Genomic DNA, 20,526 nt, shown 5'->3' with positions numbered 1-20,526 from the left:
TAGCTGTGGGGTTTTCATTGTTTCAGATAGGGATATGCATCAATCGTCTTTTTTCATTTGGTGACATTGAAATATTACATTTTCTTCATAATGCATGCTCTATATGATAATCGCCGAGATGAGAAGTCCTATACAACCTATAGGCTGTGTAATGATGAGGGCCCCAAGATGGGTTATTGTAAACTGATGATTAATTTCGAGAAGCTCTCAGTTTGTGGATTTGTTTTTATACTGCACTTTTTCTATGCGGTTTCCACTTGGTCAGCCTTAAATACCTCTCTTATGGCCTATTTCAGGGAGGCTTCAACCTCAGCAAGAAGGCAATGTTAGACATGAACACTATTTTGTGTTTTAGTATGTAAATTCTTTAGTTCCCTGCATCACTCTGTTATACGTGATGCTTTTGGGAGCTGCTATTCCAGCAATTGAGGGTCAAATGCCTTGCTCAAAGTCACGTCAAGACAGTTGATGAAGGTGGAGTGTCTTATTCACTTTACCCCTATCTGATATTTCACAATTGGTTCAGGAATTCATATTAGCAACCCTATGTCCACATTTATATGAATTTTAGTCTGATAAATAAACATTAACATCTGAGAGATGTTCGATATAAAGAACACCAATTTTCAATAGTTTTACTTCTCCACTACATCTTGGAGGCAAATATTGTACTTTTTACTCCACTACAATTATATGAAAACTTTATTTACTAGTTACTTTATAGATTTTGATTATTATTACAAAACGTACATTAACCACTTCAGGCCTATATACTGTACATTTTGGCCGTTTGAAAATAGCCGATCTACAAGCTCAAAATTAGCTCATTGTTAGCTTGTAGATCTGCTATTTTCAAAATATTTGTATACAATTTATAAATATATATTTATTTGAAATGGTACTGCATAATGAGTACTTTCTACTTTTGGTACTTTCATTTATATACCAATACGTTTGTACTTTCACTCAAAGTAAATTTGGAATTCCGGAATTTTACTAGTATTTCTACATTGCAATATTGATACTTTTAAAACATGTGAATGTGAAAACATGTGAATACTTTTTCCACCACAGAGTGAGAATAACCTATGACATAAGGACGTTACTGAACGGTTAAATGGGTAGACACAACAGAACACAACACAACACCATCACACCCGGGGCTAAAGAGTACATGTGCTACACGGGACTGTCGTACGTCATTCATAAGCATACGACGCAAACAAACAGCTGCGCGGTGCCTTTAAGGTTATTCTAATGTCTCTCGATCCCATAATCCGGAGGGACGGACGGTTTGTCGCGCTGTGATTGGGTTGTTGGTTGTCAGGCAACCGCTGATTTTAAGCTTGGCCAACGTCAAAGCACTTCTACGCCAGTGGTGGCAAAAGTACTACATTTTTTTAACTTAAGTAAAAGTATCAATACTGCAATGCAGAAATACTCAGTTACAAGTAAAGGTCGGGAATTAAAAATGTACTTGAGGAAAAGTACAAAAGTATTGGTATCAAAATGTATAGTAGCAAAAGTACTCATTATGCAGAATGTCCTATTTCAAGTTTTAAAATGTATAAAATGTATACAAATCTTTTGAAAATAGCAGATCTCAGAAGCTCATACCGTGTTGCATTGCAATGCGAGAAGTAAAAGTATTGAACATTGGAAATACTCCAGTAAAGTAAAAACTACCGCAAAATTTTTCTTAAGTAGCCTACAGTACTTGAGTAAATGTAATAGTTACTTTGCACTGCTGCCTTCTACACACGACATGCACGCACGGACACACATGCGTAAATAGCTAACTAGAGTTGGTATAAACCTAGAGTTTAATTACACTTAAAATGAACCATGTTGGAGACCAAGCTGTAAGCTATCTGGTCGTCGTTAATACTACCTAGATGCTCTGACAATCTGCCTCCTCGACATGTTTGATGTAGGCTAGGTATCAGTCATTTAAATTATTACATTATCAGCGGTTGCCATGCAACCAGCTAGCCAACCAACCACAACACGGCGGTTCACCCGGAGTATGGGATCTAGGACGCTAGCTAAGGTGATCCGGGCATCAGTGGGAGTCTGCGGGATGACATCATTGATATTGTCAATGGTGTAAACGGAGAAGGAGGAGAGAGCGAGAGAGAGAGCGAGAGAGAGCGAGCGAGCGAGCGAGCGAGAGAGAGAGAGAGAGAGAGAGAGAGAGACTGAATATAGAACAGAACGGACTGGATGGATGTCACAGTTTTTCTTCCTTAAAATTGTGTCGTTTGGAGAACAGATCCTTTCCTGAGTCGGTTGTTTCCAGGCTGTATTTGGGTGTAAGAAGACACACCAAACCAAGGCATGAGCCGTCAAAAGCCGTGTGCGTCGGTCGCTGTCCATGGTCCTGGTCCTGTGTGACGCTCTTCTTCTTCTTCTTCCAGCAGCATCACCGAGGCCAGCGGCCCCCGAGGAGCCTGATCATACCCGGGTGAGGAGGAGGAGAAGGGGTCCGACACACCATCATCAGTCTCAAAGGAGAAGCCATCCCCTTGAAGGGGATGCTGGTTCCCCCCCCCCCCCCCCCCCCTGGCACTGATGATGGGTGATGCTGGGACTGATGATGGGGGATGCTGGGACTGACGATGGGGGTCGTATGGGGTAGTTGGCGGTCTCTAGGCGGACACACAAGCTCGCATAAGAGAGTCAGGGTCGATGAAAAGGGTGGTTTTGCATATAACAGAGGAGAGGTCCCTCTCCTCTGTTATATGCAAACCACCCTTTTCATGGGACTCCCATATAGAGGGTGCGGTTATGGAAATATTAAGGAATATTTACAAGCGAGGGCTGGCACATGATTGTGGTTGATGCCGCACTTTTCCATATAGTAGGCTACTTCTCGTCTTTCAGCAGCTGTCCATATTGCATATTTTGAGATTTGTAGTTGTTAATCTGGTCTTTGAGAATATGATGGCTTGCCTGTCATTGCTTTTGCAGCCCTGACAATAGTGGGAGTCAGTTTTGTAACAGTAGACAGATTACTGTCCACCGGTGTCCAGCAGCCAGCCACCAGCTCTTTAATAAATCCCGAGAAGTCCCATGATGTTGTTGGTGGGCCCCGTTTGGCCCTGTTTGGCATTTATGTCACATGATCATCTGTGTAGGGTGCAGGACATTTACTGTCCGTGATGGGACAGTGTTCAGGTTAAAGTGTATGGTACAATATCAAATAAACATATTAGTGTTACCTCCTCAACTTCTATTTTCGAGGCCCAAAGCCTCAACCATTTCCCTTCATCTTGGTTACTTTTGAAGGCTTTTTTGAATGCGAATAGCTTATGGATAGCAGTATATGGATAGTAGTATATGGATAGCATAGCAGTAACTACAAACGTTGTTAGGAAGGACGATTTGGCCAAATTGCTTGACGGGACAGAAGCCTGGGATTATTATTAGTGTAAAGGCTCCAGCATCTTTTGAAGTGGGTTAATGCGTGAAAGCAGTGCGTGAAATGCTGAACCAACCCCCTTTGCAGCCCTAAATAAATCATATCCTGCTTCCACACTGTGCCTCTATCTTGCAGCCACCCTTTCTCCATATACACACTTTATTAGCCTGTGTTATTTCCCTCTGGGATATTGTGAGTTACTTTTTGAGCATGCTGAAGGTGTGACAACAATTCAACATCCGTGGTGTGAGAATTTTAGAAAGTTAAATCAGATTTTAGTAGTTATAATATCAATGATAATAAATCAACTTAATTTCTTTAAAAGTGTTTTTAAATTCTGTATACAAAGTTCCAACAATTAAAAGAAAAGGAAACAATTGTTATACATTTAAAACAAGTAAAAACAAGGTAAGAATTGGTAAATGTCACTCTAGCCTTGTGGTGAATTGACTCACTTCCTGTATGGGAGATAAAGAGCCTTTATCTCCCCCAGCGCTCATGGACTATACAGCAGAAACCTGACTGTTAGTTGAACTCTTAGCTAGTTAGCTAAACTAACTAGCTTAGTCACCAAGTTTGTAGCGACTAACAGTCACTACAAACCTTTCCCGTTCTTCTTCTTATTTGATGCCCTTTCTAATGCCCTGCGAGTGCTCTGTGCCATGTGACGTGTTTAAATGAAAGCATCCATTACAGTTTGTGTTTTGTTGTCCCTTCTCAGCTCAGATGTCCGCTTTGGGTTTTGTTGTGTTGGGTTCAAACAGAACAGCACTGCAGCACAGTGTCCTTCTCTTCCCTATTGATTGTTTCTGTGATTGATGACAGTTGTGTGTGCACATGAGTGTGTGTGTGTGTGTGTGTGTGTGTGTGTGTGTGTGTGTGTGTGTGTGTGTGTGTGTGTGTGTGTGTGTGTGTGTGTGTGTGTGTGTGTGTGTGTGTGTGTGTGTGTGTGTGTGTGTGTGTGAGTGAGTGAGTGAGTGAGTGAGTGAGTGAGTGAGTGAGTGAGTGAGTGAGTGAGTGAGTGAGTGAGTGAGTGAGTGAGTGAGTGAGTGAGTGAGTGAGTGAGTGAGTGAGTGTGTGTGTGTGTGTGTGTGTGTGTGTGTGTGTGTGTGTGTGTGTGTGTGTGTGTGTGCGCGCGTGCGTGCGCGCGCGTGTGCGTGTATGTATGTGAGTGTGTGTGTGTGTGTGTGTTTGTGGGTATTTTTATGTGTGTATTTCTGTAAACTTTGAGTATAAATAAATATGTGTTAATAATATGCATATAATGTGTTTGTGTGCATGCATGCATGCATGCGTGCGTGCGTGCGTGCGTGCGTGCGTGCGTGCGTGCGTGCGTGTGCGCGTGTGTGTGTGTGTGTGTGTGTGTGTTTTCCCCTTCAGTGAGTTGAAACGGCCACAACCATGGAGCTGAGGGTGGGAAACAAGTACCGCCTCGGGAGGAAGATAGGAAGTGGATCCTTTGGAGATATTTACCTTGGTGAGTCTTGGGTCTGTTTTACTGCTTGTCAATGGTGTAGAGGTTAAAGACCCTCACCTCTTGAACCACATAGACCCCTGCTGGCTTAGGATCCAGTCAGAGAGAGACTTCCTCGAGTCTAGTGCCTCTCCTATGCTGTCTCTCCCTCTCAACGTACCTGCACTGCAAAACCCTGAGGCCTCATTTAAATTCCGTAGTACAACTTTGTCCCCTGCTGAAAAGAACAGTTATTTTCGGCAAGTGTTCCTGCGATGGAGTATGAATCAAGCTTGAATGTCGGTCGATTCAACTCCAAAAGTGTAATCGACACTCAGGATTTTGTAGTGTACAGAGGGGAGTCAACTGCGCATTCACTTTTTATAAACAACAAAGAATTGAATTCTGATGTCTATCCTGAAATCATTAAACATTGGACCAAATGCAACTCTGAAACTTAAGATAGCCCAGCTTATTTTTCTTTTATATCCCTGTCTCTTTTCTGTATTAGTTTGATTTCATAATTCTTCAGTATTGCTTTGATGCAATTGTACATATAGTGTATTATGTACACACACACACACACACACACACACACACACACACACACACACACACACACACACACTCATGTGCGTGCGCACACACACACACACACACACACACACACACACACACACACACACGTCACACACACACACACACACGCACGCACGCACGCACGCACGCACGCACGCACGCACGCACGCACGCACACACGCACACACACACACACACACACACACACACACACACACACACACACAGACATTGATGTATATCTTTCTTTTGCGGCTTCAGGTGCTAATATTGCTACAGGAGAGGAAGTGGCTATCAAACTGGAATGTGTGAAGACTAAACACCCGCAGCTCCACATCGAGAGCAAGTTCTACAAGATGATGCAGGGTGGAGGTGAGAGGGGGGAGCTACATGCACACCAGTGTACACGCAGGTGTACAGTATATGCATACAAGCACAGATTCACTATCTAATCCTAAAGGTTGTTACACACCGGGGCGATTTTTTCGTGCGAATAATGCATTTATTTTTAAAACCTTATAAAGTCAATGGCTCCGTACATGGAGCGAAAAAGCGAAAAAGCGAAGCGAAAAAGCGTCTTTTAATTATTCGGAACGAGTCCGAATTTTGCGTATATTCGCTATTTTCGCCGGTGTCGCCCGGTGTGTAAGGACCTTTAGTGTTAATTTTACCAAATTGACTGGTGCATTTGTGTACTCTCTGAGTTACAATTGGATAAATTAACACTGTGTACACCTATACACCCATTAGGCTACACATTTTTACTTGGCTCTTTGTTGATTTAGACAAAGAAGTAGAAGGGGACTTTATCATCAGTTTATGGCAGCTGCATGGCATTTACCACATCCCTGCTGCTTACACTCACGCCGAATTCACAACATGACTGGTATGCTGCTTCAGCATTTGGATAAAGGGGAATGGTTCCAAGCATTGTCTATGACAAGGAGCGATTAATTTTGACAAGAAGCGGAGCCAACAAAAAGCAGTGTGAAGTTGAGAAAAGTTTAACGTTTTTGCTGGGGTTTGCGGCGAGACAAAGCGGCAACCAATCAGAAGGCTGCTGTGGTCTGAACTAGGCGTACACATGAAGGTAACGTGGACATATTGTAAGTGAAAACCACTATGTTGGTGTAAATTCAGCATTATCCGCCTACATACGTAGATGAGAAGAAATTTCCTTTGAGAAGTGTAATACACGTAATGAGACACTGGTGTACTGCAGTTGTAGGCATGAGGCCGAAGGCAGAGGCCGGCCCTCAGTTTCAGGTTCATTGTCATAAACATTTAATTATCTAATATCTTTACAATCATCCTATAATTCCACAAAACTCTGTGCGTCTGTAGCTCTGTAGCTCTTTAGCTCTTTAGCTCTGTAGCTCTGTAGCTCTGTAGATCTGTTCTGTCCGGTTCTCCTCAGTGGCTGGAGCAATTGATCTGCATTTGCACACAGCCATTGACCATTACCATGAGCACGGAACACCGAAGCCCGTTTTTTGCTTTCCTCAAATGTCAGCTGTTTATTAGCGTTTTTGTGTTCGCTGGCTCCAGGTTTGCCAAATCATGTGCGTCAAACAAGCGCCGTAGTTGCAAAATCCGTCAAACAAGCGGACCATGACGCGTGCGTGGTGCTCATATCCCCCGACGGGTATGGTCTAGTACTATATGATTAACCAAATCTGTGCATCGGCTTCTCTGATTGGCCATACCAAACTGCTGGCTTCACGGATTGGCGGAGTGTCACGTCACGTTTGTCCCACTTAGCCACAATAAGTCCCTGGTTGGCCAACCCAACCTGTCGGCTTAAATGATTGGCCTATCTCATGTAGCCTTTGTGCCGCATAGCCAATATAACTGAGAGCGTTTGCACTGGATAGAAAGGGAGCAAAAGCCATAATATGGAAGAATGTGATAGAAGAATGGCAGTAATGTTTTGATAGAGGAGGAGAAGGAAGGCATCTTTATCAAATTCAAAGAAAATGGGTGAGAACAGAAGCTACAGTATGGGAAGTAAGAGAGAGGAGGTCATCATAACATGTGTGATGACCATGTATTCATTATTGCCACACATTATCACGACATACATGTCGAGCGTCGTCTTAGTTAATACTAATTTCTTCGAAAGTCAATCGATTTGACAAAGCTGTTCAAATATATGGTAATAAGGCGAGTGATAATCTTGTAGAGATGTGGTCTGAGTGCTGTTATCAGGAGATATTGGCACTCATTACAATGCTTCTCAGCCAATCACAATACGCGATTGGAATTAACTGTGGTATAGTGAAGAACCAGTCAGGAAAGATAATGTTGTTATTGATCCAAACCCTGACCCACATCAGCTACACAGGGTAATTGAAATTGCTCTCCTTTCCCACGCATCCCTACTGATCACATGCACAAGCAGTTTTCTACACATACTGTAGACATTTCATCAGAGACAGTTAAGTAACAGTGGGAATGAAGCGCTTCATTGATAATGTTAACCCACTGACCAGTCCACAAATTAGTGTGCCTTTGAAGTAGTTAACTGGATTAAGAATACACACATGTACGCACACGCACATGCGCACAGACCTTGTTTCTAATCACAGTCTCTTTCTCACTCCCTGCCCCTTTTTTCTCTCTCGTTATCTTTCTCACTCTGTCTTTCTCTCTGTCTGTTTTGTGTCTTCCTCTGCAGTGGGCATCCCATCTATAAAGTGGTGTGGAGCAGAGGGAGACTACAATGTGATGGTGATGGAGCTGTTGGGACCCAGTCTAGAGGACTTGTTCAACTTCTGCTCCCGCAAATTCAGCCTTAAGACTGTCCTGCTTCTAGCTGACCAGATGGTAAGACCGACTGACTGATTTGTACAACTCACTCCAAAACCAAAGGTCAATCAAGGGATTCTGTTAAGATCCCAATAGAGCTTTAGATACCTGAGGGTTCCCCACGAGAAAACAATCACATTAAAGGCTTCCTTGAAAAAGGCCTGCTGTATAATGAAGCATAGCGTTAGTTCATTCAGTACATGGAAGTATTGCACTTTGTAATCAGCTGTCAGTCAGCTGATGTGAACATCAGCTTTCTATTCCCCATTCACAGCTCTGCTGGTCATTATGTCACACATTCATACTCCAATCATAGCTCACGAATTAGCAAAGAGGTTCCTTTAAATACAGCTTCATATTCACTAGTTCCTGATTCATTTCTGCTAGCTGCCTCCTCCACCCCAGCCTCCACCTTTTGATTAGAGTCTGGCATAGGCTCAAATGCTTGTGATTATCATTTATATCTGCTAATTCAAACTAATATGTCAATATATTGCTTATTGTTTGATATTGTATCCCTATGGGGGTTTTGCTTAGCATTCCCTGATTTTGCTTAGCATGCTGCTTGGACAAAATTCAGGGAATATCTCCAAGAGCGGAGCCTTTAACGCCAAGCTTAACTGTATTCCATTTGTTGCAATAAATGGTTAAATCTACTTTGACGTGAGTGTTCCTGAATACTATTTAGAGAGGATTGTAGAAGTACTGTTTAATGATCGGTGTTAATGGACCCTTGAGAAGGGAACCTGCTGGTGTGGTGTTGCCTTACATTTGTATGAAGAACCTTTTTTGTTAGAGGTTGGAGTGTGTGTGGGGGACTATAACGGTCAATGTGATGACTGACTGACTGACTGACTTACTGACTCCCCATTGTTAAAACACGCATGCATGCACAACAATCACTCCTGCTGCAAACAGCCAGCAATGTGCCAGTATCCCATTTCCTCATTCTGCTTTCCTAGCAAACTCAACACCAAACGTTTGCATCGCCATTATCCCTCAATGAGCGTTGTGCAGACATTTCATATTTTACAGGGCGAGTTCATTCAAATCAAATGGCGTATCAAATAACTGGACACACAGTTGCCAAGCTTTTATAACAGACAACAGAGGCAGGGCTTTCAAATGCGCTTGTTTCATTTGATGTTGTCATTTGTTTTCTCAATGGTGTCAGTCAAATGTTTGATCAGCAGTACCCTTTTCCTACCCGATTACGTCCATAAATCGACATTATTTAATTAACTAACGTTCAAGCTTCACTAGAATTTTAGAATAAAAAAAAAAGAAATACTTTAACCAGTTTACCAGTCCTGCCACCAGAACAAAACAGAGATTATTGTAGATTACAAATAAAAGGAAAGAACAAAGAATCTTGGCCTTTGGCTATGCTGTCTAAACCAAGTTGTATTTATGAAAAAAGTAGACCAATCAGCTCACATGCATGATGCTGTATGAACAGTGCCCATTAAGTGTACTCCCCCGGCCCTCTTTTCCGCTGCCCACCCGAGTACAAAACACTGATGTTAGCCTACAAGGCAACCAAAGGCATGGAGCCACATATCTTCAAAGCCTGATCCCTCTCACTCACTGGAGCAGTTGGGCATTCAGTGCCTTGCTCAAGGGCACTTCAGCTGTGTTGAGGGAGGGGTAAGTGGTGGCCATTCACTTCCCCACCCAGATTATTTCTGCTGGTCAGGGGGATCGAATCGGGAACCCGTCGGATACAAACGCACTCATCTAACCTTTAGGCCACCGCTACCCCCAGCTTTATGTCTTGTTTGGAGGAATCTCAGATGGATTCCTTTGTTTCTATTATTGCACTATTATTGCCGCGTTCCAAGCTACTGATGTGTCTGGTTCGTTCTGTCTCGATGCTGTAATGCTCTCTGGTGTCATAGTGACCCTAATCTTTGGACCCAGATGTGCTTTACAGACCTAAGATCAAATCCTATAAGCACTTTTTCCTGTACCCTGTCTCACTCCCAGCTTTTCTCCTAATGTTGCTCTCAGTTAGAAAAAAAACTAAAGAAAAAACGTCCAATAAAAAAAGACTGATAATTGTAATTTATAAAAAGGATTCTTACAGTAGATTACACTTATTTGATGAGACAGTGAGAGGAGGACTTTACCACGCTGACTCACATGTGCTCTGATGTTTCTGTTCTACTCTGCTTGATCAATGCATAAAATATATCAAATTATGTTATCCTCACAATCATATATTGATCAAGCAGTGTTTGTTGGAGACATGCAGAAGACAGCTTTGTCGGTGATATGCTAATAACTCATAAATCTTAGTTTTCAACACAATGATTGAAAAGAAGGTAGTTTTGCACTATACATACAGTAGCTGAGTGCACTTCCATTTTAACACAGTCTGTAAGGTGATACCTCATACTGCAGCTGTCCTGTACAGCAGGGGTTCTCAACCTTTTCAGGCCGCGACCCCCAAAATAATGATATTATTTCCCGCGACCCCCCGCATGCACACGCGCGGTCCCGTTCGCGCGCGCAAAGGTTATTTGATTATAATAGGTTCAGAACATTTTTGCAAAAAAGTGGGTAAATTGAGTAAATTAACTGATAAAACATGAATTAATGATAACATATGTTGTTAAAAAAAAATAAAAAAAAAACTTTTTTTTTTCAAATTCACCAAAAAATATGGCGACCCCCCCAAATTATTTGGCGACCCCCCTGGGGGTCGCGACCCCCAGGTTGAGAACCACTGCTGTACAGTACAGCTATACCTCAGCCCAAGTCGATGGATGCAGAATTTTGATGTTGTACCTACACTCGCACTGAAATCAAATGACGCCACCATGGGAATTTGTACTGATTTCAATGAATGGGTGACAGCAATATTTTAGAGCAGAACTATAAGCATACCATTTGAAAAATGGAGGCTGTGTGCTATTCTCCTCTCCTCTCCTCTCCTCTCCTCTCCTCTCCTCTCCTCTCCTCTCCTCTCCTCTCCTCTCCTCTCCTCTCCTCTCCTCTCCTCTCCTCTCTTTTCTCCTCATCTAATCCCTCTCCATGTCTCTTTCTCCCTCTTGCAGATCAGCCGTATTGAGTACATCCACTCTAAGAACTTCATCCACAGAGACGTGAAGCCAGACAACTTCCTGATGGGCTTGGGCAAGAAGGGAAACCTGGTCTACATCATTGACTTTGGCCTGGCCAAGAAGTACCGTGACGCGCGCACACACCAGCACATCCCCTATCGTGAAAACAAGAACCTCACAGGCACCGCCCGCTACGCCTCCATCAACACACACCTGGGCATAGGTAGGTGGGGACGACGTGCATGTGCATGTATCACGTGCACATGTGGATAAGCCTCAGTATACACATGTGTGTATTGCATGTACTGTATGTATAGCCAGCCAGCCACCCACTCACACACACACACACACACACACAACCACACGCGCACACGCAAGCGCACGCGTGTGCGCGCGCACACGCACACACACACACACACACACACACACACACACACACACACACACACACACACACACACACACACACACACACACACACCTAAAAACACATCTGACTAGCAACACTGCGGCTCGCGCTGTTGCTCGAGACACTGAACCGGTGGTTTTACCAGGATCATCTCGTTCCTATTGACCTACTCGACTAGGGTATGTCTGCCCCCCTATCCACACACACTTCCGTTTCGCCTTTGTAGTCGTGTAAATAAATCCTACTGGAAACCAAGTTAGTCAAAGCCTATATAGCTAGCTGCTTAGAGGAATTGGAAATTCAAAAAAATATTAAAAAGATATTTAAAAACACATTTTTCTGAACGGAAATGATAAACATACATGATGTATGTACTATGTACACCGTGCGTGCGTGCGTGCGTGCGTGCGTGCGTGCGTGCGTGCGTGCGTGCGTGCGTTCATGTATCAAATACATTTTTGTGTCTGTATTGATTAGGACTGGCTTCTCAGAATTGCTGCAGCAGGACAGTATTGACCCTCCTCTCCTCTCCTATCTCCAAGAAAAGCAAAGTTGAATTAGCTTTTGAGTTGTGTGATAACAGTTGCCCATTTTATCCCCTCCCACAGAACAGTCTAGGCGTGATGACCTGGAGTCTCTGGGCTACGTCCTCATGTACTTCAACCTGGGCTCTCTGCCCTGGCAGGGCCTCAAGGCTGCCACCAAGAGGCAGAAGTACGAACGCATCAGTGAGAAGAAAATGTCCACCCCCATCGAGGTGCTCTGCAAGGGATACCCCTGTGAGTGAAATCTAGGTTGTGCTTTGTCCTGTGACCCTTCTGATATTTTGTATATACTGTATACAGTAACATACATTTTTCTTTGATTTCAGTTGTAGTTCAATTACTCGCCCTCCATTCCTACAGTATGTGTTTTTTATAGGACAAGCCACTTTCATATGTGGCCCAACAGCTCTATTGATTTGAATAGACCCTTTTAACTGCAGACACTTTGATGGATAAACACATCTGAAAGTACTCAAAGTAGACATATTCACTGTGGGTGTGCTTGATTTAGAAAACACATCTGCAATTAACATCACCTTCAGATGTGTGTCAGAATATCAGCAGTGAAAAGGGTCTATTGTCACACTTCTTTATTTCAAAGACCCCCAGTTTACTATGCATTAGTCCATGGACCCACATGACACTCAGAGTTGCCAATCATTTAGCAGGGGGGTGACAAAAGGTAGAAGGTAGTATTGGGCAGCTCTTTGGCTCTGTTCAGGCTTCAGGCAAATCCTATTTGTTTCTCATATCTGATCTTTAGGACTGACTGTCCACACTGTTATTTGCAAGTGATCAGATCAGATTTTTGTATCCAGACATCATCGACCTATCTGCATTGGTTGCTGTGGTAACGACACAACAACATAGGCGCAAGTAATGTTTAACTTATGCTCTGTCGTACGACACTGAAAATAGCAGATCTACAAGCTCCGTTGTTAGCCTGCATATCTGCTATTTTCGGCCGGCGACACTGTTGTACGCTTCAGTAGCCGAGTGTTTAGACAGAGGCACATTAGAAAACAGATTTGAATTGCCTTTCAAACCAATTAGGAATGTGGTTCAAATTTGATTAGCACAAATCAGTTTCCATATGCTGTTCAGACTTGATAAAAAACAATCTGATTCCAATCTGGATAGGCAAAAAAATATAATGTGGGCTGCTAGTCTGAACATAGCCTTAGGTGTGAGGCTGTGTAACTGTATGAGTGTGCAGCAGTGCTGTGCTGTGCTGTCAAAGAGCATCCATCCTCAGTCACTGTTTTACAACTACAATGTTGTTTACAATTACTGTTACTTTGTAAGCAAGCAAGTTGGGCTTTTCATCAATACAATGGATGAAAATGTATGCCGGGCAAAATCAGGTGATACCTATTAGCTTACTTAAAAAGACTGAAATCTCACTGATTCAATCCTCACAACTGGCAAATATGTCCATTGTTCAAATGTATTTTTTTGAAGCATAACCCGAAAACAAAACTGAACCCCTACTTGCCCTTATTATTAGTGGTACAGGATTATAGTATCATCCATATACTGTAGGCCTGTAAAGCCACATTCAGAATGCCTCTCTTATATGTGTCTTTCAGCTGAATTCTCCACCTACCTGAACTTCTGCCGCTCCCTGAGGTTTGACGATAAGCCCGACTACTCCTACCTGAGACAGCTGTTCAGGAACCTGTTTCACCGTCAGGGATTCTCCTATGACTATGTCTTTGACTGGAACATGCTCAAGTTTGTAAGTTCCTCCCGTGTCTGTCCTGTATTTGGCAACGCAACACATACTGTACTTTGCAAGAATATTACAAGGCAAGCCTGTGTGCCTCAGAACGAGTGTTGTAGAAATCATTCAACCCTATGAATATATGAACAGTGTGTATTATCACATTTATGTATAAAGTGATAACACTTTATTGATGCATTGTATTCATATTTTATATCGCAAGACAAACCTGGTCACGATGGTAGCAAATAGCTATAGTTTCATATTGTCATGTGAAGTACACATAAAGTCATTTGCGATGCATTGTGAGCTTGTAGATCGGCTATTCATTTTTTTTTGCATGACACCATTGTAAAACAAAGTATAAAATAGGGCCCAAGTGGTTAATCAGACCAATTGATTTAGTCCATTATGAATAATCTATTTTGCATTGATTCATTAATATGTACTTTTTTTAATTATATAAAAAAACACTCTTCTCTATTATTCAATGAATCTGTAAAGTAATTGATAGAATAATCACTGAGAAAATGATTAATAGTGGCAGCACTATAAAGTACATACATGCAATACACTCATAATGTGCTGCTATTGGACTTAAGTTACCTTATAATGACTTGGAATAATTGTCATGCTCAAGAACTTAAACCAAAACACTGCATTGTCCTCTGGGGTTCTTCTTGTTTCAGGGGGCCAGTAGGACAACAGAGGAAGGAGAGAGAGAGAGAAGGGAGGTGAAAGAGGTGGAGGAGAGAGCAGGAGGAGGACAAAGGGGGGGTGGAGGTGGAGGAGGAGGAGGAGGAGGAGGAGGTGGAGGAGGAGGAGGAGGTCGCGCCTTGCCGCCCGCCCCAAACCCTTCAGCGGCCAACCGCGTTCGGAACGGACCCGACGCGACGCCCCCAAACCCGTCCTCACGTGGGGTCCAGCCATCAGGTAAGAGCGTTGTCCAGGCAGTCACACAGTGACAGCTAGTGGATACTAGTGCACTAGTGCATTTTCCTAGCTTTATATGCTTGAATAATGTAAAGTGTTAAAAGGATCCCAGCCTAATAAGCCAAATATGCCTTAATACATCATAATTGTAAATTAAAAACACCTTAAATATTTTATTTATTTTAGAAACAGTTGACTTTCACTCAATAGGGGCAATGCCCGTCGCAAGTTGATGATGTCATTTTCCCATGTGTGGTCTAGCCCTATGGAATTTATGGAATGCATGTCCAAAAACACATTTAAAATATTGATTTGATGCTCATATTAACCTTAGGAAGTTGTTTTTTATTTTCCAATGCATTCCATAAATTCCATAGGGCTAGACCACACGCAAACTGCCTTTTCCGAGGGAGTTGAAGGCAATTCTGTAGGCTGTCGTGAACGTTTATAATATTTAGAGAAATTTAAAGTTTCAAATACAAAAGTAGTAGTAGTAGTTGTGCATTAGCAAACTGGACATTTAGACTGAATGTTTCCTTTATCCTCGTCTTGCGCTAATGCACGCAACTGTTTCGGTTTTATTTTTGTTGTTTCTCATAAGCGTGCATCGGTTGTCCGTCAACAACACAGCCGTCTGTGCCTTGACTTCTGTGCGCTGACTCTCTCTCTCTCTTTGGTCGTTTGGCCCCTTCCTACCTGAAAGCCCCCCCATACCCTCCTCACCCCCCAATCTACCAAGCAGTTCCTTCCTGAAAGCCCCCCATACCCCCAAAATCTACTATTAGGCCGGTACTACGGTAGCAAGCAATGTTTGTTTATCGTGTGTGTGTGTGTGTGTGTGTGTGTGTGTGTGTGTGTGTGTGTGTGTGTGTGTGTGTGTGTGTGTGTGTGTGTGTGTGTGTGTGTGTGTGTGTGTGTGTGTGTGTGTGTGTGTGTGTGTACTGTTTGTGTACAGGTAATCGGTCTCCCCAGGCAGTATCTCGTGCTGAGAGAGAGAGGAAAGTTGCTATGAGGCTCCACCGTGGGGCTCCTGCCAATGTCTCCTCCTCTGACATCACCGCACGACTTGACCAATCTCGTATCACCGCATCACAGGTAGGACACCAGGTCGTCCTCGCCACAAACAAGTGGGATTTATTTTATTTATCCAAAATTGCACGGTTTTCTTATTTGTTTTCAGTGGGGGGTGGGGTGGTAGGGTGCGTGTTATACCGAATTATTATTATTATTATTTAAAAAGAATCGGGAAACAACAGTAAACTTTTCCTTGAAGAATGTTTCCTTCACACACTTAATCGCCTCCTCCTTTCTCCATTTTATGCTCTCGCTTTTGTTTCTCTCCTATTCAGGTGAGTGTGCCATTTGAACATCTGGCAAAGTGAGCGTCCTTCAGCCTGGCCTGCTGGTCACTGGCAGGTATGGACATGTCACACAACATGCCTGACACACAAACACTTTACCCTTTGACCTTACAGATCACTATTCTCATTCTTTGAGCGCGGACAGTTTCTTGTCTTTCAACCCAGCGTTCCTGTGTTGGGCACGTCATTATAGGCATTTTAAAAAGTCGTGAAAATAGCAGATCTACAAGCTCACAATGCATACAGTAGCATTGCGAGGTTGTAGATTGTTTAAACATTGTTGAAAATGTTGTGATTACTTTTTATTTTAAAAACTTTTGGAAATAACTTAAAGAATTGTGGTAGTATAGGTAAAGATATTGGGATATTGGTTTGGGATATTTACTTGCGACCCATAAAAACAGGTCCACAACCAAGAAATGAGTCGCAACCCTATGTTTGGGAAACACTGACCCAATGTATAGTATACCGTACCATCTGAACGTGTGTTTTGCATGTCTTCTGCTGGGTTGTCACAGCTGTGACAAAGAAAATTATTTGTATGAACCTCATTCTGTGCAATATTCCGATAAAGGTTTTGTTTTATTTTGTGAGAAGTAATATGTTCTCTCCTTTCTTCCCAATGGGTTTACCAGCAGCTGCAGGGTATCAGATACCCTCTAACTTTTGAAATCGTTGGATGGAAACATGAATGAATGAATGGAGCAACAGAAGGTGGAACAGGAAATGAATCAATGAAAGCTGGAGACCTTGTGAAAAGGAGTGAACATTGTACGCGTGCCTGTCAGTACACCGTGTGGACATTTCACCGACCAGACGGAGGCAAAGGAAAGCTCAAAGATGAAGAGATGGGATGGCTACCAGAGGGGAATAAATGAGAAATTTATGCCTGTGACTTGTTGATAATGCTTTTTCAGACAATTGAGGGGTGTTTAGTGGCAGAGATAAGACTTTAGATCCTGCCCTCTTTCACTCATTCACGTGCCCATCTTCTCAGAGGCTCAACTTGCAAAAAATCTAAAAAAAAGAAAGAAAATAGAAAAAAAGATAGAAGCACATCAAAGTGCAAAAAACTAAAGGACTTACTGGTTATTCTATCGCTGGTTAATAAGGCTACGGTGACTCTTGTCTGGATCCACGTGTTTTGACAACTGCAATGTTTTAAAAAATACAAGTTTCAACTGTCCACCCGCTATGGTTCAAGAGTTCCATCCGCTGCTTACAGCGTCCTTGATTTATCAATGAATACGTAAAAAAAACTATGGAATATAACCCTGAGGTGTTCATAGGAGGTAGGGAAAATAATAGAAGAAGCTTTCATTGTGTTCAGGTCTAAAGAGATTTGTGGACAAAACGGAGGGGTGGGATGGAGTGTAACCATGCTGGGAAATGAGCTGAGGGAGGAGAAGGAGAGACTGAATGTGAGAAAGAAACCTCTCACTGGAGAGGTGAGGCTGCTGCATTTTTGTCAATATCCGTTGATGTTTGTCGAAGTCTTGTTGTCACTAACATTAGTTTGCCCTTGCCCTTTGTTTTACCGATAGACTAGCCTCGGTACCAGGTTTTTCTTTTCGGCTGACTGAAAGTGGGGAAGATGTGTGGACATTATGCCTGATTTATACTTGGTTGCGCATCGTGTCATGCACCGAAAATAGCCCATCTACTACAAGCTCACAACATGCAGCACACCTCAGTATAAATCATCCTTTACGAGAGTGTGAGTGATGTAGAATAGATGGAGGGATGGAGTTGGGAGCAGAGTGTGTCTGGTCTATGTCTCGTCTTTAGTGTCCAGACATTATTAGATATGTCCCCGACAAAATAACAAGGGCCTTTCGATTAAGGTTAAATCAAATTATTACATAAATACATTATGTGTTTTGTTATTATTATTATTATTCTCAGTTAAATCTTCACCATTTTGAATCTGTCATCATAAAATTGAGCTTAACCATGGAAAATATTAATATTTCTAACACAATGCTATCAAAACAGAAATATTATTTGAGCATATCAGGTATTTTATCAATGTTAGCTGGATAAGACATTCCCTACGGATGACCAATGAGAAGGAATGGTATAAATTACATGAAAGCTATATAAGCTGTTTACTACTTTACTAGCTGACCATTGTTTTGATGGACTCCATACAACATAAGATTGGTTTGTTTGATTTAATCAAACTCGAAAAATAAATAAATAAATAATAAATAAATGTGTTACTTCAGGCATGAGAAGGAGGATTTAGAGACATTGTCATTATGTATCAGAGCTAAACAAGTCTTATTCAGTTTGTTAAACTGTTTGTAATTTATTTCTGTATTGTTATTTTATGTTTGTTTGCTTATTTTTATATGTAATATATGTAAATACCTTTTTTCGTGCAAAGCCAAAATGTAATAGATTGTTTGAAGATGTCAGTGTGGTAGGAGATGTACTACTTAAGCCTGATTTATACTTCGCTGTACACCGAAAATAGCCAATCTACAAGCTCACAGCGTGTCACAGCCGCAACGCATTCCGAGCTTGTAGATCAGCTATTTTTGGTCTGCGACACCGGTGTTATGATGGAGCATAAATTGGGCATTACCTCTTGAGGGCAAGGGCTTTGTGGGTGGGGGCCAAAGGTTTTCATCATTATCAGGCCTGGGTCAAAGTAAAGTGTAATGTAAAACAAAAACTACTTTGTTTTTTTTCTATTTTCTTACAATAGCATGGAAAACAGAATATGAGATACTGCAAAAGCCAGGAGCTGTTTTAAGATATTTGCTGATAACATGGTTATGCTTATTTGTGGTGGAATCATGTATGTTCTTGAAGAAATATTGACTGTTGGAATGCTGACAATATCGTTGAAAAGATATCGACAAAATTGGTATGTAGCATATTGGGATGAAACCTTTCATGTGGAGCATGTACACAAAACACTCTAAGAAAAACGATCCGGTAATTTGAATACATAGCTGCTGGATTGACAAAAACAAGTATAAATAAAATGTAAGAACAAACACTTGTGGTTCACACCATTTTAAGTTGAATGCATAGGGCCTAGTCTACATAATATATTTACAAGATAAGCGATAAGATGGGATTTGAAAAGGTTTGAAAAGACAATATGTTTTATTGCTGACTAGTATTACTGACCCAGGCCTGTTTAGTGCAGAGAGTTATTACTGGATGGATGTCACTGATGGGATAGGGCTGTCTGTGGACACTGATGACTTGTACATTTCTTTACCATGCTTACACTTTATTAGACATTTGTGTATATTTTATGAATCAATAAAGATATGCACAACTTACCTACTCTGTCAGTGTGTGTGTGTGTGTGTGTGTGTGTGTGTGTGTGTGTGTGTGTGTGTGTGTGTGTGTGTGTGTGTGTGTGTGTGTGTGTGTGTGTGTGTGTGTGTGTGTGATGGGGTACAAAGTAAGGCATTGTGTTTATAGTTTTTTTTGTTATTGTGTGTATTGGTTGATTGAATACTTTATTAACAGTTTGCAAAAAGAAACAAGCCCTGAGGGCTTGTTTCCATTGTGGTCCTGTGTATTCGATGCAAGTGTGTTGTCAAATCATTGATTGATTGATTGACTGGTTGGTTGATTGATTGATTGAGAAAGGGTCTGCCTAAAGGTTATAGATCAGATATGATAAAACAAACAAACAAACAAACAAACAAACCAACAAACAAACAAACAACACATGATAAAAGCACATTCAAATAGCCTACTTAATCCCACATACATGCGTGAGCGAGCGTCTGTCTGACCTCTGACTTGAGTCCAGTGAGTGAACCCAAAATAGATCAGCCGCGCATGCTCAGTGCACAATTTACGAGTCCCGCCCACTTCCTGGTTTTTAATGGTGGTTAACGGTGATTGGCCGAGCCTCTCAAGTCCCTCCTACAACACTTACGAGGCTGAAAATAGCAGACCTACAAACTCACAATGCGTGGCGGATGCGACTCCTTGTGAGCTTGTAAATCTGCAATTTTTGACGCTCGACACCGTCGTGCGAAGAAGTACCAAACCGGGCTACAGACCGCGTTGCCATGCCCGCTTATTATAAGCGACTGTGGGCTTCTTTTTCTGTAAAGTTGCTTGTAAAATATTGGTAGTTGCGGGTAGAAGTTTTTGGCGCTTGTTTCTAAAGTGTTGTTGCTTATTTAGGCTTGTTTCCAAATTCTCTAAATATTTTTAAACCAGTGGTTCTCTATTTTCATGACAGGGTT

General features: G+C 42.0%; 1 protein-coding gene across 1 annotated transcript; it reads left to right on the top strand.

Annotated features, from left to right (window-relative positions):
• Positions 1-4,822: 4,822 nt before the first annotated feature.
• On the top strand, positions 4,823-17,653 carry csnk1e (casein kinase 1, epsilon; the record flags this gene model as incomplete). Its single annotated transcript, XM_084078246.1, has 11 exons — positions 4,823-4,898; positions 5,715-5,825; positions 8,131-8,279; positions 11,321-11,549; positions 12,344-12,514; positions 13,870-14,018; positions 14,693-14,770; positions 14,813-14,936; positions 15,892-16,031; positions 16,286-16,352; positions 16,933-17,653. The coding sequence occupies 10 exons, from the start codon at positions 4,823-4,825 to the stop codon at positions 16,316-16,318; spliced, it is 1,260 nt and encodes a 419-aa protein (XP_083934372.1). The 3' UTR covers positions 16,319-16,352; positions 16,933-17,653.
• Positions 17,654-20,526: the final 2,873 nt, after the last annotated feature.

The sequence above is a fragment of the Gymnoscopelus microlampas genome, assembly GCF_963454915.1.
Source record: "Gymnoscopelus microlampas genome assembly, chromosome: 14".
Taxonomy (NCBI): domain Eukaryota; kingdom Metazoa; phylum Chordata; class Actinopteri; order Myctophiformes; family Myctophidae; genus Gymnoscopelus; species Gymnoscopelus microlampas.
Note: the sequence above shows the minus strand (reverse complement) of the source record. Positions and strands in the feature narration are given on the sequence as shown.